The 23,420-nt window shown below is 32.5% G+C and overlaps 1 protein-coding gene across 3 annotated transcripts in view; it reads right to left on the bottom strand.

The window, feature by feature from the left end:
• Window positions 1–2,300: 2,300 nt before the first annotated feature.
• LOC142336441 (uncharacterized) overlaps window positions 2,301–23,420 on the bottom strand; it is a 32,766-nt gene continuing 11,646 nt past the window's right edge. For all 3 annotated transcript variants that reach the window (XM_075385278.1, XM_075385277.1, XM_075385279.1), the window contains exons 3-6: window positions 17,128–17,292; window positions 10,029–10,374; window positions 8,862–9,027; window positions 2,301–3,044 (exon numbers count right to left, since the gene is read on the bottom strand). In XM_075385278.1, coding sequence (XP_075241393.1) covers window positions 2,387–3,044; window positions 8,862–9,027; window positions 10,029–10,374; window positions 17,128–17,292 — 1,335 coding nt within the window. In that variant the 3' untranslated portion in view covers window positions 2,301–2,386. The remainder of the gene's footprint in view (window positions 3,045–8,861; window positions 9,028–10,028; window positions 10,375–17,127; window positions 17,293–23,420) is intronic.

Genomic DNA, 23,420 nt, shown 5'->3' with positions numbered 1-23,420 from the left:
CTATTAAAGTGCAATTACGTTCAATGTTCAATTTCGTTCAAGTGCTAAATTTGTTTACGATCTGTTTTAGATAACAGGATAAATACTGTAAAGTTTTAAAATTGTCCAAATTTCCCAAATTTTCCCATATGTCCAAATTTTCCCAAATTGATGCCCAGGACGAGATCCTCTCCTCAAAACAGGTACGGGTCAGATAGACTTGAGTGGCAGAGAGGGGCCAAACAGACTCAAAGTGAAGCAAGGGCCCAACAGAGCTTGGCCGACCTGGGCCAGACCGATCAAACCCAAACAGGACTCTTAGACAAATCGAACAAAGTCAGACCCTGGATCATACCAAACAGACCCAAGCCAGACAGGGGACCAGAACAAAAAGACCCTGACCATGGGCCAGAATTCTGTTTAAGAAAACAAATTGTTCCATGTATATTGAACTGTAGTAACTAAACGTAAACTCACAGTACAAAATTTTAGAAAGATGATACGAATGGTGAAAAAAATTTGCAAAACGGTCAAAAAATGCAAAAAGACAGTTAAAAAAAAACCGTTTGGATTAATTCTGTATTGGTAAGAAAAATGCAGGATGGCAGCAGCCATTAAAAAAATCAGGGTCCACTAAAAATTATTATGTGAGGGCGCGATATGATAAAGTTTTGTTATCATATATTTTTCATGTTTGATTTTTTTTCATATTATTCACTGCATGCATCAAAATGTTTTTAAATAATTTAGGCTAATGTACATGTTCTATGAACTGTGACTGAATTTCTTTAACAAATAGGAGTTCCATCAATACAAATTTTCAAGCGACAAAAATTGAAAAATTTTGAATTTTTAAGTCAGCCCGGGAAAGTTTTTGACTGATTTTGTGACGAAATTTACGTTCATCTTACGGTTTTTTGCAGCTCCTCTAAGAAAAAGATAAAGATAGTAAAAAGTTCCCTGATTGAGACTTTCACTTGCGATAAAACCATTTTAGCGAAATTTGGCGTAAAAAGACCATTTTCAACCCAAATAACCTATGAAGTGACTTTAGCTCCGCTAAGCTAACAGATGGAATTTAGTTCAACACAAATCGTTTACGCTCAACTTTTGCTCGACACAATTTTTTGCTGGCCTTAAATTCTCCACACTAGACTTTTGCTCGGCCTATAATATTTTGTATGTCTTTAGCCGGGCCCAAACTGCATTACAAAAACTGTGTCAAGCTATTGTCAAATAAGGTGTCAAAGAAGATTCATTTGATGAGCCTGCTTTGGCAATTTCACGTGCAATTTTTTTTGCTCATTACAGCTTATAACGTAGTCATTAAACGAAATTCATGATTTGCTGCAATTCTGAAGAAACACTAATCAATCAAAAATGCTTGTTGTTTTAATAAATTGAAATTTTATAATATGGAAGGGAAAGGAACTAAAAATTTTAAATTATCATTATGGTTATTAAGGAGAATGCAGTTACAATTAAATTACTTACTTTCATTCAATCGGTTGCTGTGTCATGAAGTTACGCTGGCATATCATAGCTATGATATGCCAGCATAACTTCATGACACAGCAACCGATTGAATGAAAGTAAGTAATTTAATTGTAACTGCATTGTCCTTAATAACCATAATGATAATTTAAAATTTTTAGTTCCTTTCCCTTCCATATTACGAAACTTCAATTTATTAAAACAACAAGCATTTTTGATTGATTAGTGTCTCTTCAGAATTGCAGCAAATCATGAATTTTGTTTAATGACTCCGCTGCTTTAACTTAAGAGTTGCAAACATATCAGAAGTTCTTGGCATTTTTACAACTATCGCTTAACTTGGACTGCTCTGGTGCAATGCTCTTTGGACTTGCTCCATTACAGCTTCAGTATGTACAGAAGCAAAAAAATATTGAAGAAATTTTGAAACTTGCAAAATAGAAGATTATGAAAAGACTTTTTATCAACCCAAGGAAAGTCCCTGCTCGACTCAAAACAAAACATCTATGAAAAAACCATGCTTGACAAAAACGCCCATGAAAAGACTTTTACTTGATCATGGAAAGACCTTTCCTCGACAATTAAACGACTCTTCCTCGATTTTAAGCAGGAAGAGCGAGTGCGTAATTTTAGCCAATAAAGGCCCTCCTCATTAGACTTCTAGTCTCTTTTCATAAGCTGAGAACCTAACATCGTTTCCTATAAAACGGTCAGATGTTGTTGATTGTTGCAAATATGTATCTTAAGTCTTTCAGTAACATTTAAAATTTATCTTCAAAAAAGTATTTAATATGTAAAACATGCAACCAAATTAAACGGAGAAGAAGTAGCAATAGAAATTAATTGATAGCAATATAACAGAAAATAAATTTCGATAAAAAATTAACATTTATGTCAAATTGTAAACTATAAGTCAAAGTAAACAAGCCGCATTCCTACAAAATTTATCTGTCTCAATACGAAATTTAGAAAATTTGGTGATAGTCTGCAGAAAATAAGTTCGACTATAAAAAGCATATAGCCTTATCATCATATTTCGACTGTTTTTGTTCAAATGACGCTTCGAGTACTTACTCATTATTGAGTAATAGCGACCCAAATTGTCCTGCAAACTCAAAAGATCAAATCGGGAAGTTCCGAAATCCTCGAATGATGACTTAAGGCACGCTTGTTTGACTGCAATTTCTTTCAAAATATCAACGTCTTCTTGGAGTTTCCGTTTCTTTAACGAACGCCTCAATCTAAAGTAGATTTTGATAGTATCTTTGATAATTGTTGTCGGATCGTCACCGTCTAAATCAGAGTTCAACTTCTTTGCACTTTTGAACCAGCCGAATCCAAACAGCCAGCGATTTTTGGACTTTTTAGGACTGGACTCCAGAATGTATCTGTCTTTTTCAATGCATCCCATGTCTATAGTTTTGCATCTGTCGTACTTGCTGCGTAACGTGTCCTGTCGTTTTGGAAGTTGGGAAATATCGAGGGCACTTTCTGTCTCTAAAGTCTCTCGTTCCCAGAAACCCTTGAAGAGGTCGTCAATGAAAGTGATGGTGTTTCGGTCGAAGGAAGCCCTGGAAACAACAGTCGACTAAGATTAGATCTACGAGAAAAATGAGGGATGGATACATTTTCACCTAAAGGACTCGAGTAGAACAAATAATTTGATGTTTTCAAACTGCATATAGACGAAAAAAGGATCATAGAAAAATCATAGTAAAAAATCATAGAAAAAAAACTAGAGAAAAAATTACGATCGCGTAAGAGGCGAATTTATACGCCAAGAAATTGTTTAAGTCGAGGGAAAAACAAATGCAAATTGTGCATTAGATGATATTGATAAGATATAAATATCAGTCGAAATCGCTTAACGTGAACTTGGCTAAAGTACTGACCTGGGCAAGAAGAACAAAATGAGCAGTAACATAGAAAATAATTGGAAAAATGATTATAATAATTTCAACTTAAAACGTGTATTAAGTATCCTACTCTGACCAACAAACAATTTTCTAAACAACAAGGATGTTCGGTAATGTGCGTCCACGCATAAAGTCCCCACTCAACCACATTTTAACTTAATTGTCTAAAAATGAGGAAGAAATAGAACCCTTCATATATTGTTCGAAAACAATGGTGTTTCCATTTAAAAAACTGCTTTCAACTCAAATCACTAAAGAAATTAAATAAAGCCTTATTAGCATGCCGATTCCATAAATGAGACCAAGAGACAAGACTAACAACAAATTCAATTAAAAACAAGAGGCATTAATAACGACCAAAACTCGATGATTTTCTATTTTTTTTAAAAAAAAAATAATAACAAAGTCAAATAGCTTCAGAGGAAAATTAAAACAAAAATGACTTGAATTTCACCCTGAAAGATATTGGATCTGTCTTTATTGAGAAAATTCAACTAGCAAACAAAAAAAAACAAAAAGCTTATACTTTTCGAAAATAATTAATTTCAAAGTCACGAAAACCATTAGCTATCACTAAAATCATTAAAAAGCTTGTTTTATACTTCCGTAGGACAATTGGGGAATGTCAAAATGCAGAAAATCATGCGATTATAAAAATAACAAATACGAGCGAAAAACAAAACGTCAATCTGCTAGAAAACGGTGTCGAAGCCATTTAAAGCATTATTGGTTCACAAAAGAATTCGATTATAAACAATTGCGCCTTTTTCAAAACCACTTATGTGATATGTGGCCTGTCATTAATGTTCTTATCGAAGAAGACAACAGAAAAAAAGACAAAAACAGGAAAAATTCTAAACATAAAATAAATTATGAAAACTCGTAGTATCAATGTGAAAAAATCATTATTTAAATGATAATAAAGCAAAAAACAATACAATTTTAGTTCACTTGAAAAAATATACAACCTAACTCTATCTGAGCTTACACTACGCAAAGAGATGACAGATGTGAGATTAAAAATGACATCTTAAAATTGATTTTTTCCTAAACAAAATTTTTTAAAACCATGCCAAAAGAACCATAAGTTTTGAACTAAAAACAGTAAATAGGGTAAATGGTTACTGCCTAGGGAATGAATTGAGCATGTAATTTGTGAGACTAAGCCAAAGGAGTACAATATTGAATTGAATACAGGCAGAACTAAGAAATTCAACATCTTAAGGCAAACAGTGTTAAAACTAAAAAAAAAAAACAATAAGCGCTTCATTGAAATCATAATGTATGTTTTTTCGCTTTTGTTTGCCGTAAACTTGAATTGTCAGCAAATGAGCTATGATTTGGCCCTATTGGTTGTGCTTCAATTAATCCAGGATGTGACCCCTCATTGATTGAACCGCTATATAGAAACAGAATTAACGGTAATTGGGTTGAAAAAGGCAAATAATATTTCAAAAAGAACGGTGCCAAAAATAATTCGAATAATTTTTCATGGCGAAAATCACCAATGAGACAAAATTTAGCCTTGTTGTTGATGCTTGGCTCTTAAAAACATCATTGTTCCAATTAATTTTGTGATAGATATATTGGAGACTGAATATCTTAATATATCAAAAACATATGATGCATGTTTGATAAATATCATTTCAACTTAGCAAAAGGGCGCAAATTTGCTATTTCCAGAACTATTTTTAGGAACTGGAGGCAGAAATAAAAATCACCTGAGTGAACAGAGAACAAGCAGCAAGTTTTATGTCTTAAATACGGGTCAATGTTTACAAAGTGGGCAACAGAATCATACTCAGTACCATTTTTCATGAAATATTGAAGAAAAAAACGCCAAGTTCTTTGAAAATTTACCCAAAATTTTGGCCGAAAGAGTCAATTCAATCAAATAAGTAGCTCTGCACTACTTTTACAAGTAAAACCAACGAGGTTACTGCTAAAAATTTAATCATACTTCTAGACAAATTGATCAAATTTTACTAATATTTACGAAAAATGTGAACAAAACAACGGAAATTAGCCTAACTTCCGCAAAACTTTAAAACACCGTAACTCATCAGAAAAAAACGGATTTCGAAAAATTTGTTTCAACTTCATATTCTACTCTCGACAAGCTTTCTCATGACACCGCTCACAACTGACTACGATGAACATATCGCTCAGCAAAAATTGATTGAAAAAAATCCGTTTTAGTATATTGTGCCACCGCCGGCTCAAATGGGTTGGAACAAAAAATTAGCAATAATAAAAATTGTCTGGTATGACACTTGCAGCAATGAAATTTAACCATGCATTTTAAATCTTACAAAATAATTGCCTGTTGCTGTAGTCCTACTATTCAATTTCTTCATAACGCACTCAACGTTTTCATGAAACTAATCAAAACACCACCAACTCACCGATGCAAAAATGCCAAACAAAGACTTTGAAAAACATCTGTGAAAAAAAACGGCGCTGACAAAGTTTTACTGTAAAAATGATGAACTAAGTGCAGTGATTCATAAAATATGCTTTGCATTGCATGGTTTCTTAGAGTTGCAGACAAATATATCTAGTTCAAATAATCACTGTTAAGACAAAAATAAAACAGTTTATAGAAGGGGTGCTCTTTTGAAATTTAAGATTTTTTAGGACTTCAATTTAAGTATAAAGCAAAAACACTTGGTATCAAACTCATTCAAGAGTGCAAAATTTCGTACCCGGGAAGAACATTTTTGGTATTAATACAAAGAGCATATATGGTTCCATATATGGCATAAAATTTTTAGTATGATCTGGCAATGATTAAAACGATCCTTTTATAGTTAGGAAAACCCATATATGATCTTCGTGTGATTAGCAAGAACCATACATGATCTTTCTATGTTTGTAAGGATTAACAAATCCAATTTTTCGTCTTTCTCAAGTACTTTTTAAAACCTGGTGCCGCAATTATACCGTCAATAAAAATTAAGTAAATTTTCAAAAAAACAAACTTTCCGATCACAAGAGTTAGCAAAACTGCTATTTTTGTGATATAAAAATGAGAACTATGTTTCGCATATCGAAGAAAAACTAAATTGTGCAGACTCATTGATATAGTTGGCATTTATCTAATGTAGAACAAATAATATGATTTTTTCTTAACTTTTTTTTCAAAAAACTTATTTGCGAGACAAGAAATTTACTGAACTGCCAAAATGAAAAAATTATTGTTTTGTTTTAAACCCAAAAACTGCTTTGAGCATTTTTCATTTTCCCAATAAATTATTCAATGATCTTTTTTGTCTACTATAAGCCAATTATTATTTTATTACAATTGCTAAGATTTCATAAAACCATATATGACGTAGTATGATTACCAAGAAGTTTCGGCGATCTGTTGAATAGCCCATTTTTTCCACGCTTTTAAAGCAAATGGATAGCTACGTTTATTGTAGCTAATTTGTTAATAACTTATTGAGAATAATTTCTGGTTTAAAAAATGTTTCTGTTTATTCAGTTAATTATTTTGTGCTTCTTGGTTTAATGTCGGATGTGATCACAGCCGAATCAATCGAAAGGAGCCGAAATTAAAAAGCGCCCAAATTGATCTGATCCAAGATCAACCGAAAACATTAGATTGTATTTAAGTACTATACATTGTTAGCTAATTAATACGAAGAGTATTTTCTAGGGTACATTGATCACGTGTTCGGTTGTGATGGTTTCATATCAAGACCCATAAGACGCTAATGCATGGCCGTGGCTTGCTATAAATAATATATAATTACTTATTGCATATCTTCAAATTTATTTTGCTAGTAAATATTTAAAATCAGTTGTGAAATAATGGGTTATCTTTTGTTTAAAATTTTCAAGTCTCATTTCAAAATTTAAATTAAATTGACTCAGCAACTTATTTATTAATTATTAGTAAACTTTTGGCTCGTTTTAATGTCTGCTTGTTCCAATTTTTGGCTCTTTTTAAAGTCACGATCACACCCATGTTTAATGTTTCTTTTAATAGAGATCACTCGTGCTAAAATAATTGATCAATTTAGAGGTCACATATGGTTAAGTAGGTCAAAGCAGACATCGATAGACGTTGAAACAATTCCAAGCGCTTTGAGTAATTTAGAGGGTGAATCTAAGTGTAATCTCTAACATACTCTGCTTTTTCATAATTGCGCAAAATTAAAAAGTTAACTTCAAAATGCTTTTTCACATTTTCTTTTGTTGCTATTTGTGTATAAAAAAAACTGTAACGCGGGTTGATGTATTAGGTTTTTGCTGCTAAAATATCATTCAAATACCCCAAAATCTCTGGGAGAAACTGCGGTTGAGAAAACTGTTGTTGAATAATTTCAAAATTGTCTTCAATTCGTTAGTAAAAAGCACATTCTGATTAAGTTTTTTTCCCAAAATTCATTATCTTCAAGTGATAGTTTTTCAACCGATAGTTTTTGCAATATTTTTAAATTATTTTGTTAAGTTTATTATCAAAAAAGTCTACAGTAATGTTTAAAGATAACCGTCAAAATGCGAGTGCTCTCAAGTTTTTCAGCAACTTTTTTTTACTGTTGATGTCTGCTGATTGAAAAATCAGCCGTAAAAATGATATTCATTGTAAAGTAGGCACAGTGCTAAAAAACAATGGCAGTTTATTAGAAGACAGCCAACTAAAGAAAAAAACAACCAGCGAGATATTAAGCAGTCATGCACGCAACCATTTTACTCGATGAATAGTGTTGGAAAAATTTGAGAAAGATAATCCAGGCGGTGTCAGGAGGAAAAAAAAACTCAAAGCCAATATACCCAATGTTACAAAATATCCAAAATTTATACAATACTTTATCCTAATGTTGAAAATACCGGAACGATTATTTAACATAATATTTAGCTAGCGCATTTGGCCATACCCTCAGCAGCCCGTGGTACTTGATATGAAACTATCACAACCGAACATGGGATTAAATTATCAGTTTAATTATGCTTTTTCTACCAAGTGCTAATTTGTAGTCTGATTATGAGACAAAAAACAAAGGGAATAATTTGGGTATAATGACATTGGGGATGTTGTCATGTAACCAATCGGGATACTTCAACTATGGTTCAACTAACAGAAAGAATTCAAAAATTATCAAAAAATCTAATGTCGGCTGAAACCCCAATATAAAGAAGCTTATAACTGTCAAACAGCGTCAAGTTTTTTTTTCAGTTAAAGAGCCTTAAAATTTGTAGAGCCCAGCTGAAATGCCTGATCTGTAAAAAGAGTTTGCATCCCTGCATTTAACTTAAACTGGTTAGAATAAAACCAGACATCAAAAATTGATCCCAAAATGACAAAGAAATGAACGCCGTGGAGTGTTCTGAAGTTTTAAAATGACGTCACTCATGCGTTTCAGTTGCTGAGTTATTGGTTATTTTTTTGTGTGTGCAAAATTTTCGATGAAATGATGGCAACCATTTTCCAGCTCCAATATTAACAAAGATCTGTAATTCTACCTTAGATTGGATCCAGGTTGGAGCGGTTGTTGTTCTTTATTACTGCTGATGCTGTTGTGATTGTTGTTGTTGTTGTTGTTGTTGTTGTTGTTACCAACATCTTCCTTTGATTCGTTGTTCGCATTTGAATCCATCAGCTCTTCTGATATGTTCTGAAGATTTGACCCTAGAGAGGGAAACAACCCTAGTCGAGACATGGAATTTATGAAAAGACCTATTAATTCATGAGGTGGAGCTAGAAAATATGACTGCAGATCAGAAGTTTTAAAAATTCTCTTCTTTGAGTCGCAGCTACGGGCAGGGAACGTACGTTCAACTGATTTCTTTGGTTCCACGTGCGAATCGCACGCGGAAATAACTTTTGATTTTTATGGCATTTTCTATAATCGATGTATGACATCTAAGAATTGCAGATGCGGGGACTTGAATTTAAGCATAGTTACTGATTGCAATCAATTGCAATCAGTAACTATGCTTAAATTCAAATCCCCGCATCTGCAATTCATAGATGTCATACATCGATTATAGAAAAACAACAAAATCAACAAGTTTGACAAATCAACAACATACGCAGAAAAAACCCACGAAATAAACCTCTACTTGACTATTAATTTAGCGCGTTTGGCCATGTCTTAGTGGCCTGTTGGACTTGCTGCAAAATTATCAGAACAAATTATCATGACCAAAATTCAATTTTAAGATAGGGTTTTTCCGCGGCTATTTATTTGCTAAACCGATACATATATAATATCAAATATAACATAGCGCTTATCAGTCAGCTTTTCAGCGCTTTAGATACATTCAGCGTTTTTCTTACATAATTTCAGCGCATTCAGCGCATTTCTTGCAAAAAATGCGCTGAAACGGCGCTGACATCTGGACCCGGGTAGACATGTGGCCATTTTCTAGATTTCTTACATTGTTCATATGTCATATCATATCACAGAAATCATAACGTAGGTCTGTATAATATTTACATGGAACTTATGATAGCATTTATGATGCTCGAATGAAACTTTGTATGCTTACCTTTAGAATCACCATTAATGATAAATGATGAATTATTTTCAAGGAATCATTAACTATTATAAACTTTGAAATCATTAACGAATAGGAATCATTAACTTTTATAAACTATTATAATCTTAAGCGTACTTTGTTCCTTACCGAGTGATAGATATCGCTTATTCGCCGTGAGCACATACGAAGTCTCCTTCAAAATTGGAGTCGGGTTTTTCTCCCAAACCGATGACTGCTGCTGTTGCTGATTATGATGATGCAGGTGATGTCTCACATCCGAGTCCCGCTCGTCATCGCCATCTCCTCTGAACCTGAGAGATCTGAGAGAACTCCACTGACCCATTGAATGTGAATCATTGTCGTGGTCTGCAGCCGAGTATGCCCTGTCTCTGAGGGTACTGGTGTGGTCAGTGTCATTGGAGGCGACCCTACTTAGCGATCGGGTGCTATATGTTCGGTTGTTGCCGCATATTGTCTCGTTGCTAGTGCTACCCTGTTAACATTGGTGTTGATTAGAAACTTCATACAACGAGTTTGTGGAAACAAGTGGCTTATTATATCTTTGTTTAGTTACCCGAGGTTGGGGTCCCATTTGCTTCGAGGGTCCCATTTGTCTCGGGTTGGGACCAATAAATCAGCCCTATTTTAACAAAGTTAGCAGTTCACCGATGAACGAATGTTAGCAGTTCGTTTCAAAATTTTATCCTAAAAAATATAACCCTGTTAGTGGATCTTGATAAAATTATAGATAATTAATTCAATCGGCAGTCCTTAATAAATTGTTTCAAAAAGTTTCATGTGTTATTTCCCATTGCCAGCCGCTTTCTGTTGGCTAAAGTTCTTAATATTAATACACTTAGTGCAATTGAAATGCTTAAAAAATTTTAAAAATTTTCATAAGTTGCAATGGCGCAGTGGCGCATTGCTTCTTCAACGTCAAGTTTCAAGCGCGAATCTTGTAATCTTAAGCAACGCGCCGATGGAACTACACAAAATTTGAGACAGTATCAAGACTCCTGGTTCCTTCTCGATTTGAAACACTAACTCATTTTCCAGTAAAAATAACGAACTCAACCGCAGACAAGAGGTCTATGCAAGCTTGCCAGAATAGCCGAAGGACATATCTATACGCCTCTCAAAGACAGATATGGCACATATCTTTGAAATATGAAAGGCAAAAATTTATTCAGAATTAGTTTCCCGGGTCACCACTTCTTAGTAGTCATACAAGGATCATATATAGTATCATACAAATTATAACGTATTTCCTAGTACGATCCCTGTATGACTACTAAGAAATCGTATATGACTACTAGGAAATCATATATGAACCTTGTATGACTACAAAGAAATCATATATGATCCTAGTATGAATAGCAAGAATCATACATCTATTTTTCATAAATTTTAAAAACATTTCTGTCTTTCAAAAATTTCATTTTGCAGGGACTCACTTATGTGATACCCCGGCATCACCTTGTGATCCGCCAAAAGACCCAAACGTACAATATCATATGCACAGTTGGGCATGCAATTAAACAGTAAGTCCAAAAACATAAATAGATTTCTGATATTCTCTGAGGCCGGTTTATACCTATAACTGCTCATTTATAAAAAAAATATTTGCAACAATTTTTGCAGATAACCTCAAATTCGTTTTCTGAATATAGTTTAGTTGGAAAGTTATGTTTTTCGCCCACACAAAGAATCAAATGTGGAATGCAAATGCGATATAATAATATATTATGTACTCTGACTACATTATGCGGGAATTTGTCGAACCAATCAATGTTTTATGTGTCATATATGACCTTGTATGATTTCCGGGAAAATTTTTCAACATCAAAAGAAAATGAAAGAAATACAGTTTTTAGGTTTTGATTTTTTTTGTATAATCCCTGTATGATTTCTAGGAAATCATATATGATCCTTGTATGACTACTAAGAAATCATACAAATCATATATGACCTTGTATGAATACTAGGAATCATATATGACCTAGTATGACTACTAAGAATTGTGTATGATGAGCAACCCGGGTTTGTAAACAGCAAGTATGTGTTATAGCCTGAATTCTGCCGCACAAAAAAACGTTTGACATTTAGTCTGCTCTAAATAGCTTACTTTGATCGTATTTGTTGTCTTCAACAATACCACTCAAAATATATGAGCAAAATAGAGCTGTGTGATCCCCACAAAAGTTTCCAAAGAAAAATGAAGCTACATAGAAATTTTAGTTCAAATTTTTCAATAGCATTGAAAAAAATTCAGTTGTTATATACTATATTTTTTTAAAATGGGATAAAAAATGTTTGCCATATAGTATCTCGATAGTCAGATGATCTCGCAAGTATCTTTCAAGATTAGGCGGTTTTATACGAGATCGTGCAGAGTACATTGTTCTTAATCTACGGAGCCTCCGTTTTTAAGTTTCTGAAACAAACTAGAATGATTTTTTCCGACCCATTTTAGTAGGGAGGGGAGGAACTATATACTCAAATGGGGTTTTTTGTTTAGTCAATTTTGGCCTATCTATAAATTCATCGTACAGAGTTCTGATTGGTATCACTAGAAAACACGTACAGCTTAGAATATAGAATTTTAAAAAGTTATTTAAACTTCAATTTCTCTATGCAGTTATCGAGGTTCAAAGATTTGTAAACATTGAAATCATATCCGTAGTTTTTGCTCACATTTTAGAGTATTTTTGATCACTTTTTCGTGAAATTTGCTAAAAGTTGTCAGTTTTGTGAACAGTAGTGCTTTGGGTTTCGCCTAAAGACACAAAAGTGTGTTTTTGATTACTTTTTTCTGACCATTTTAGCTTAAAAATTATACTTTTTAAAAAAAATTAGACATTTTTCATTAAAATTGGCCCCAAATGTTCCTTGGGCCCACTTTTTTCGAAGTTACCGGAGGTACAGAATTCAAACTGCCGGCATAAATTTGTGTCAGTTGAAAGGAAGGATAGTTCTAGTTTTGTTTCCATTGAGATTGTTTTAGAACAAAAATTTGGCAGGTTTTTTGCTAGCTTAAAACAATCATTACGCAAAACAAATCTTTCAGTTTTGATATATTGACTTTTTGTTGCCCGGGTATCTGTTTTGATTACAAATGGAGGGAATAGCTGTTAAAAATGAACGCGTCGCATTATCCAGGACAGTTTTGGTATCTTCGTGGTTTTTGAAAATCAAAAAAATTATGAGTATACTGAGGCAATAACTTTTTGAAAATTTAATATTATTTTTTTTTGCTTTTTTTTCAGTTTCTTACTCTCCAGAAAATTTTCCAGTCAAAAATCAACTACAATGCACTGAAGTTTTCTGTCATGGCTTCATGATCATATTGAGTTTTCAGAGAGAATTTCATGGTTTCTATGCCTCCAACAAAGCGTTTTCTTAAACTCGAATAGAAATCTTGTGTTTTGCCCGCATTTGTTGACTTTTATGCAGGCTCATGAGTATATTATTAAATGGAAGTCCAGTTGGCTTCCCAAAAAGTGTACTTGAAACTATATAATTGTTCCATTTTAAACCTAAAGGCTCTTATGCATTTGAAAACTTTTTTTTAAGAAATCTCAGTCTGCTTTTGAAATTTGCCACTTTTTTCGAAATTCTGTCAAACTTTTGCTTATTCTCAATAATCACAAATCGTATCTTCTTTCTAATGAGTGAAAGCAAAGTTTTCCTTGCGGTAACTGTTTTTTCTTTTTAATTATTGGCTTCATTGCTTCCGTACCACGGTTTCTAAATATGATTTTTATTTGACTTTTGAACATTTGCCAATTTCGGAAGTTGCCTTTGTTGCCTCGTCCGACTACAATTTTGATAATAAGTCAAATTCTTTTGAAACAAAAGACGCTTAAATAGAAACAAATTTTAGAGAAAAGTGTGTGTTTTTACGGCTTCGAAACCGTTATCTGGCAAAACAATTTTTTTGGTTTTTTGGAATTTTTTTTTGTTTTTATCTGTATATGTCTTTCTTTTTTGCAGTGCTGACACATATTCTGGATGATGGCAGGTCTCAGTGACTTTTTCTGCGCATATTTTTTTTCTGTGCACTTGTATCTTGGTCTTACTAATGTTGTCTGTGGTCCGCTTTTGGCGGGAAAATAAATATTTTTTGAGTTGTGTTTATGTTGCAGCTGATGATTTCATAGCAATGACGCTATGTGTTTTCGCATTTTTTTATAAAAGAAATTTTGATTTTGGTCCATGCTTGTGGTCTTTTTTGCTGTCTTTTAACGTAGACCTCTCAAAACGAGGCATCACTGGTGTTCTAATGCACCTCAATAACAAAGTAAAGATCTGTCCAATTGGAGGCTTATTGTTTTAAAGGCTTCAACAAAGTGTTTTTTTTTGTGAAATTGTTTGTGGAATTTTTAGATCTGTGTGTACTTTTCGTTATTATATTGTCCAAAGACTTAGTCTCCACTAATTTGAGGTACAATTGGCCTCCTACGAAGTTCAGTTATTTAAGCTTAAAATTTAATTTTTTCTTATCATTGAAAAAATTTGGTCGAAAAATTTTTAAATTTTTGAGTTTCTGCTATTTTTGTTAAGTCTCAATTGCAAAGACAAATTGCAATATAGTCTTCAGGTAGATAAAGCATACATCTTATTTCTACGGAGAAAAAATTATGTTACTACTAGTAATTAATTATTGTGTTGTGGCTCCGTTATTTTGTAATTCAATTTGGTTTTAATATTTAGTAATATTTTAAAATCCCTTGACTTTTTGTTGTTTCTTAAATTTTCTTTTTGTGTCGAAATGCAAAATTAAAGAACTTTGCCATTAGGTTTGATGATGAGAACAGTTAATCAATATAATGGCTTTAATGCTAGCATATGGATTCAATGACTTCGACACCGTTTCCTCCAAACTTTTAACTGAATATTTGATTTTCAGATGTATTTGTGGCCTTCTAATGTAGTCTTGGGACCATTTTGATTAATGAGAGATCTCATTGGTTCCGTGTATGTAAGTACAAAAGCTTTTTTTCAGTTTTTCAGCTTAGAGCAACGTATTTTTCTATTTTGAATCTCATGTTTTCAAAAGATGCACAATTTTTTTCGCTGATGCCAATTAAAGGTCAATTGATGCTTTAATAAACTTCTTTTATTTTTGGAATGCTAACTGGTATTATCTGTAGCCATTTCGACTTTTTTATTAAACGGTTTTAAATAATTAATTTTGCTTTTGGTCGCAATTAACAGTTATTTTTGTTCACCGATTTTCCAGTTTAGCTTGTTTTCTTTTTTATTCAATAGCAAGTATCTCTGGTTCTCTATGTTGGTTTAACTTAATTTGTTTTCTTTCTAACGAAAGCTTCCGAAAGCTGCGATGGCGTTACATAAGACTTTATCTAGTATTAGCAGTTGACTTCTGATGGTTGACTTTGCCTCTTTTTATTCTTTTTCTTCTTGAATTGTTACAACGTCTTATTAGGGAATAATCACGTCTGCTTTGGGCAGAAGTACAAGTTATTTTCTAAAATTGGTTCTCAACTGATGTGTTTTGAATTTGTTAGTGATTTTTTTAAGAAGAAGAAGAAAAAATTTTGAGTGAGACGGGGATTTGTGTTTTGTTGTATTTGTTCCTTGTCCTATCTCTTGGTTTTATTAATAGCAGGTATCATTCGCTCTCCAATGCGGCAGTAATCAATTCATTCATCGGTTTGCATTTGAGACAAATTACTTGTAAACCAACTGTTTTCGAAGAGTATATGTATTTTTGAAAGTTTTGTTTCTCTTCCTCATTTGGTAGACAAATAATTCTAAAATATGAGTGCGGTCGGAAAATCATGTGCGAACACTCATTATCGAACATTCTCGTTGTAATTTAAATTTTATACGGCACGCAGGTCTTTTCAATACTGTTCCGGTAATCTGCCGGCTATGGTTTTACTTTCAAAAGAAAATAAAGTGTTGCTGATTTGCTTAATCTAATTTTTTGGCTAACAATTTGGCCGCTTGTTTTTCAAAATTTGGCATTTTTCGTTAAAAAAGTACCAGTTTTGTCTCTATAGAGCAGTATTTAGAATTTACGTCTTTAAAAATTTGCAGGTTTTTAATAATTTAAGTCCACAACTATCCAAAATTCATCATTATATTTGACTGATTGATTTTTTGTCAAAGTTACTGGCATATCTCAGCTGCCTTCTAAAACGGCATTTTCAGTTATTATAATGGTTTAAGTTTCGAGCGTTTTTTTTTCGTGCGCAACTAATTTTCAAAAAAATATGTTGAAAGTTTTCTATCTCTTCCTGATTTGGAAGACAAGTCAAAACCGTGGCATCGGGGTCGGAACAGTATGTGCAAAAGCACATAACCGATTCTCCTTGTTTACTATGAAATCATATATTGTCTTTGTATGACAACTATTATATCATATAATACCGCTAATGTCCATAGTTCATGAGTAGGAATCACATCTGTCTTTGTTTCATTACCAAGAACTTTGTTTGAAAACTTTCCACGGAAAAATGCTGATAAAAAGAATTAATGTTCAAAATTTTTAACAGCTGCTACTTTTTTTCAGTTGAACGTATATCGTTATATAGGCATGCAAAGGTTGACATTATAAATCATGCAAAATACATTTTGCACAAATTAAATGCAGCATTTGCATTTTTGAGTTCTAAGATCAACCTCTCTGATCTCTCTGAAGAAAGAAACGCAAAAACAAGAAAAAAAACTGTAGCTCACAAAAAATGTCACGAAATGCACCCAAATCTGATCACGTCGCAAATGAAAGAAATTTTTGAGTTGAAATTGTAGTCTTATTATAGTAAAGTTTGACAGTCCGATCAGAGGTCAGTCAGCGGTCCAAAATCTGATAATGACAATGAAGTAACCCAACTGCGGTTTTAGCTGACTCCATTGGTTATCCTAAGAAATTCAGTTGGTAGAAATTAATTCACACTTGAAGTACTTTTTCAACAAATGCTCGATGAAAGCTTTCTTGTCAGCTTTATTTGACATAAATTGGGCTATTTTTATTTAATTTTTTTTTCGCATTTATGAAATCAATTTTTGTGGTACATATTTTTTGGACTACTGCTCAATAAAACATTTTTTCCGCACTATATTCCAAATTTCCTGTGACCAATTTTATGTGCCTTGCCGGTTTTATTCTCTCCGATTTTTTTGCATTTTGTTTTTTTTTTGAAGTTCAAATGCATCTCTAATCAGACATGTCATCTTTAGATCTTTAAATTCGCTGAAATCATTTTTAAAGCTGTACCTTTAAGTACTCTTCGCTGGAGGAGCCGTGTATGTCCAGAGTCATCTGACTGGCGAACTCTCTGAGAGAGGCACTCTTGCTACACCTGAAGGAAGAGAGACTGGTAGTGGGCAGGTTCTCTGTACTCTTCAGTATGTGTTCGTGATTGTGGTACAGAATCAGCACCTAACAAACATAACAAACTTATTCACATAGTCTGATTAATTGGTTTCCACGTAGTTGGAGCGAAACAGCCGTCAATTCCGAGAAAAAGAATCCATTCCGTGAATTTCACATAAGCAAAACGACTGCCACTATAAATTACGGTACTTTGATTAGATTCCTATCTTGATTTTTCTCATTGATAATGAGTATATATACGCGCCATTTTTGAGATCTTTTCATCTCATAAATCCAAATCACCATCTTCATCTATTAATCAGATATCTCCTGTAAAATTCTTAATTTTTCTGTAAAAATCATTTTCGTTATTCTTTCATTCTTGAGAAATTTATATTTCCAACTTAATTAAAAACTCTTTTATCTTGCCTGCGAAAATTCATAGATCTACCACAGACAAACAGTGGCCCATCATCAGATGCTCTTCGTTTTTGTTCCCCTCATAACCAAAAAGTTTAGGACTACTTATTAGCCCTCTATGAAACGAAATTATGCCAAACCTTTATTGGCAACGTAGTGGCGTTTCTGAATCACCACAATTCTGTCCAATTTTCTTAGTTCACAACGCTATCAGGAGCGAATTTTTGCGTTAAAATTATTGGGTATTGGACAAGAAATCAAAAGTAAAAGTTCCCGCACTTTCGCATTCATATGTCAAAACCCAACAGTCGTGGTTAATTTTCCCCATCAAAAGTAACCCCTTCATTATTTGAGCCTGACAAAATAAGGTGCCATCAAGTTGAGATGCCGTTCCGGAAAAAACCCAGCTGAGAAAGATCAATTTTAGATAGGAAATAAATCCCACTGAAATAAACACAACGTGACTTCTAATGAGCTGCGCATTTAGCTCGCTTGGCTGCCTCTCGAACCATGGCCATGACCTAGCGGCCCGTGGGACTTGATATGAAACTATCACAACCGATCAATTTATCACGATCAAAATTCAAATTTAGATTTCATTTTTACAAAAATGCAAATTTAACATTTAAAATTCAAATTTATTTCGTATCTAAATGTATGCGGTTTTTTCGTGCGGGTTTATTTCCTAGATCCAAACAGATGATAACAGTGTTCGAGCTGCAAATGGATAAAATTTTTGATACCCAGTGCGAGTAGAGGAAATATTGATGGCAATAAATTAATCAAATTTGAGAAAAAATTGGTAGATAAATCTAAAAGGACTGTACATGCAAAATTTACGAAATATGCGAAAAATTACATTAAAATTGATGGCAACTATAAAAAAAACTGCCGTTTGAGTCGAATGGTTAAGATTGAAGATTTAAAATTCAAATTTATTTCGTATCTAAATGTATGCGGTTTTTTCGCGCGGGTTTTTTTCTTAGACCCAAAAAGATGGTAACAGTGGTCGAGCTGCAAATGGATAAAACTTTTGATACCAAGTGCGAGTAGAAGAAATATTGAAGGCAATAAATTAATAAAATTTGAGAAAAAAAATTGATAGATAAATCTAAAATGACTGTACATGCAAAATTTACGATATATGCAAAAAAATACATTAAAATTGATGACAACTATAAGAAAGACTGCAGTTTGAGTCGAATGGTTAAGATTGAAGATTTAAAATTCAAATTTATTTCGTATCTAAATGTATGCGGTTTTTTCGTGCGGGTTTATTTCCTAGATCCAAACAAATGGTAACAGTGTTTGAGCTGCAAATGGATAAAACTTTTGATACCCAATGCGAGTAGAAGAAATATTGTTGGCAATAAATTAATCAAATTTGAGAAAAAATTGGTAGATAAATCTAAAAGGACTGTACATGCAAAATTTACGAAATATGCAAAAAATTACATTGAAATTGATGACAACTATAAGAAAGACTGCAATTTGAGTCGAATGGTTAAGATTGAAGATTTAAAATTCTTATTAATTTCGTATCTAAATGTATGCGGTTTTTTCTTGCGGGTTATTTGTTAGACCCAAACAGATGGTAACAGTGTTCGGGCTGCAAATGGATAAAACTTTTGATACCCAGTGCGAGTAGAAGAAATATTGATGGCAATAAACTAATCAAATTTGAGAAAAATTTGGTAGATAAATCTAAAAGGACTGTACATGCAAAATTTACGAAATATGCAAAAAAATACATTAAAGTTGATGACAGCTATAAGAAAGACTGCAGTTTGAGTCCAATGGTTAAGATTTAAGATTTAAAATTCAAATTTATTTCGTATCTATATGTATGCGGTTTTTTCGTGCGGGTTTATTTCTTAGAACCAAACAGATGGTAACAGTGTTCGAGTTGCAAATGGATAAAACTTTTGATACCCAGTGCTAGTAGAAGAAATTTTAAAGGCAATAAATTAATAAAATTTGAGAAAAAAATTGATAGATAAATCTAAAATGATTGTACATGCAAAATTTACAAAAAATGCAAAAAATTACATTAAAATTGATGACAGCTATAAGAAAGACTGCAGTTTGAGTCGAATGGTTAAGATTTAAGATTTAAAATTCAAATTTATTTCGTATCTAAATCAATGCGGTTTTTTCGTGCGGGTTTATTTCTTAGACCCAAAAAGATGGTAACAGTGGTCGAGTTGCAAATGGATAAAACTTTTGGTACCCAGTGCGAGTAGAAGAAAAATTGAAGACAACAAATTAAAAAAATTTGAGAAAAGAATTGACAGATAAATATAAAATGATTGTACATGCAAAATTTACGAAATATGCAAAAAATTACATTAAAATTGATGACAGCTATAAGAAAGACTGCAGTTTGAATCGAATGGTTAAGATTTAAGATTTAAAATTCAAATTTATTTCGTATCTAAATGTATGCGGTTTTTTCGTGCGGGTTATTTGTTAGACCCAAACAGATGGTAACAGTGTTCGGGCTGCAAATGGATAAAACTTTTGATACCCAGTGCGAGTAGAAGAAATATTGATGGCAATAAACTAATCAAATTTGAGAAAAATTAGGTAGATAATTCTAAAAGGACTGTACATGCAAAATTTACGAAATATGCAAAAAATTACATTAAAATTGATGACAGCTATAAGAAAGACTGCAGTTTGAGTCGAATGGTTAAGATTTAAGATTTAAAATTCAAATTTATTTCGTATCTAAATGTATGCGGTTTTTTCGTGCGGGTTTATTTCCTAGATCCAAACAGATGATAACAGTGTTCGAGCTGCAAATGGATAAAACTTTTGATACCCAGTGCGAGTAGAAGAAATATTGAAGGCAATAAATTAATAAAATTTGAGAAAAAAATTGTTAGATAAATCTAAAAGGACTGTACATGCAAAATTTACGAAATATGCAAAAAATTACATTAAAATTGATGACAGCTATAAGAAAGACTGCAGTTTGAATCGAATGGTTAGGATTTAAGATTTAAAATTCAAATTTATTTCGTATCTAAAAGTATGCGGTTTTTTCGTGCGGGTTATTTGTTAGACCCAAACAGATGGTAACAGTGTTCGGGCTGCAAATGGATAAAACTTTTGATACCCAGTGCGAGTAGAAGAAATATTGATGGCAATAAACTAATCAAATTTGAGAAAAATTAGGTAGATAATTCTAAAAGGACTGTAAATGCAAAATTTACGAAATATGCAAAAAATTACATTAAAATTGATGACAGCTATAAGAAAGACTGCAGTTTGAGTCGAATGGTTAAGATTTAAGATTTAAAATTCAAATTTATTTCGTATCTAAATGAATGCGGTTTTTTCGTGCGGGTTTATTTCTTAGACCCAAAAAGATGGTAACAGTGGTGGAGTTGCAAATGGATAAAACTTTTGGTACCCAGTGCGAGTAGAAGAAAAATTGAAGACAACAAATTAAAAAAATTTGAGAAAAGAATTGACAGATAAATATAAAATGATTGTACATGCAAAATTTACGAAATATGCAAAAAATTACATTAAAATTGATGACAGCTATAAGAAAGACTGCAGTTTGAATCGAATGGTTAAGATTTAAGATTTAAAATTCAAATTTATTTCGTATCTAAATGTATGCGGTTTTTTCGTGCGGGTTATTTATTAGACCCAAACAGATGGTAACAGTGTTCGGGCTGCAAATGGATAAAACTTTTGATACCCAGTGCGAGTAGAAGAAATATTGATGGCAATAAACTAATCAAATTTGAGAAAAATTAGGTAGATAATTCTAAAAGGACTGTACATGCAAAATTTACGAAATATGCAAAAAATTACATTAAAATTGATGACAGCTATAAGAAAGACTGCAGTTTGAGTCGAAGGGTTAAGATTTAAGATTTAAAATTCAAATTTATTTCGTATCTGAATGTATGCGGTTTTTTCGTGCGGGTTTATTTCTTAGACCCAAACAGATGGTAACAGTGTTCGAGCTGCAAATGGATAAAACTTTTGATACCCATGCTAGAAGAAGAAATATTGAAGGCAATAAATTAATAAAATTTGAGAAAAAAAATTGGTAGATAAATCTAAAAGGACTGTACACGCAAAATTTACGAAATATGCAAAAAAAATACATTAAAGTTGATGACAGCTATAAGAGAGACTGCAGTTTGAGTCGAATGGTTAAGATTTAAGATTTAAAATTCAAATTTATTTCGTATCTAAATGTATGCGGTTTTTTCGTCCGGGTTTATTTCTTAGACCCAAACAGATGGTAACAGTGTTCGAGCTGCAAATGGATAAAACTTTTGATACCCAGTGCTAGTAGAAGAAATTTTAAAGGCAATAAATTAATAAAATTTGAGAAAAAAATTGATAGATAAATCTAAAATGATTGTACATGCAAAATTTACGAAATATGCAAAAAATTACATTAAAATTGATGACAGCTATAAGAAAGACTGCAGTTTGAGTCGAAGGGTTAAGATTTAAGATTTAAAATTCAAATTTATTTCGTATCTGAATGTATGCGGTTTTTTCGTGCGGGTTTATTTCTTAGACCCAAACAGATGGTAACAGTGTTCGAGCTGCAAATGGATAAAACTTTTGACACCCATGCTAGAAGAAGAAATATTGAAGGCAATAAATTAATAAAATTTGAGAAAAAAAATTGGTAGATAAATCTAAAAGGACTGTACACGCAAAATTTACGAAATATGCAAAAAAAATACATTAAAGTTGATGACAGCTATAAGAGAGACTGCAGTTTGAGTCGAATGGTTAAGATTTAAGATTTAAAATTCAAATTTATTTCGTATCTAAATGTATGCGGTTTTTTCGTCCGGGTTTATTTCTTAGACCCAAACAGATGGTAACAGTGTTCGAGCTGCAAATGGATAAAACTTTTGATACCCAGTTCTAGAAGAAGAAATATTGAAGGCAATAATTTAATAAAATTTGAGAAAAAAATTGATTGATAAATCTAAAATGATTGTACATGCAAAATTTACGAAAAATGCAAAAAATTACATTAAAATTGATGACAGCTATAAAAAAGACTGCAGTTTGAGTCGAATGGTTAAGATTTAAGATTTAAAATTCAAATTTATTTCGTATCTAAATGAATGCGGTTTTTTCGTGCGGGTTTATTTCTTAGACCCAAAAAGATGGTAACAGTGGTCGAGTTGCAAATGGATAAAACTTTTGGTACCCAGTGCGAGTAGAAGAATAATTGAAGACAACAAATTAAAAAAATTTGAGAAAAGAATTGACAGATAAATATAAAATGATTGTACATGCAAAATTTACGAAATATGCAAAAAATTACATTAAAATTGATGACAGCTATAAGAAAGACTGCAGTTTGAATCGAATGGTTAAGATTTAAGATTTAAAATTCAAATTTATTTCGTATCTAAATGTATGCGGTTTTTTCGTGCGGGTTATTTGTTAGACCCAAACAGATGGTAACAGTGTTCGGGCTGCAAATGGATAAAACTTTTGATACCCAGTGCGAGTAGAAGAAATATTGTTGGCAATAAATTAATCAAATTTGAGAAAAAATTGGTAGATAAATCTAAAAGGACTGTACATGCAAAATTTACGAAATATGCAAAAAATTACATTGAAATTGATGACAACTATAAGAAAGACTGCAATTTGAGTCGAATGGTTAAGATTGAAGATTTAAAATTCAAATTAATTTCGTATCTAAATGAATGCGGTTTTTTCGTGCGGGTTTATTTCCTAGATCCAAACAAATGGTAACAGTGTTTGAG

The sequence above is a fragment of the Convolutriloba macropyga genome, chromosome 3 (genome assembly GCF_964194025.1).
Source record: "Convolutriloba macropyga chromosome 3, txConMacr16.3, whole genome shotgun sequence".
In the NCBI taxonomy this organism is placed as follows: domain Eukaryota; kingdom Metazoa; phylum Xenacoelomorpha; order Acoela; family Convolutidae; genus Convolutriloba; species Convolutriloba macropyga.
The sequence above is the reverse complement of the archived record's forward strand: the minus strand, read 5'-3'. Positions and strand labels throughout refer to the sequence as shown.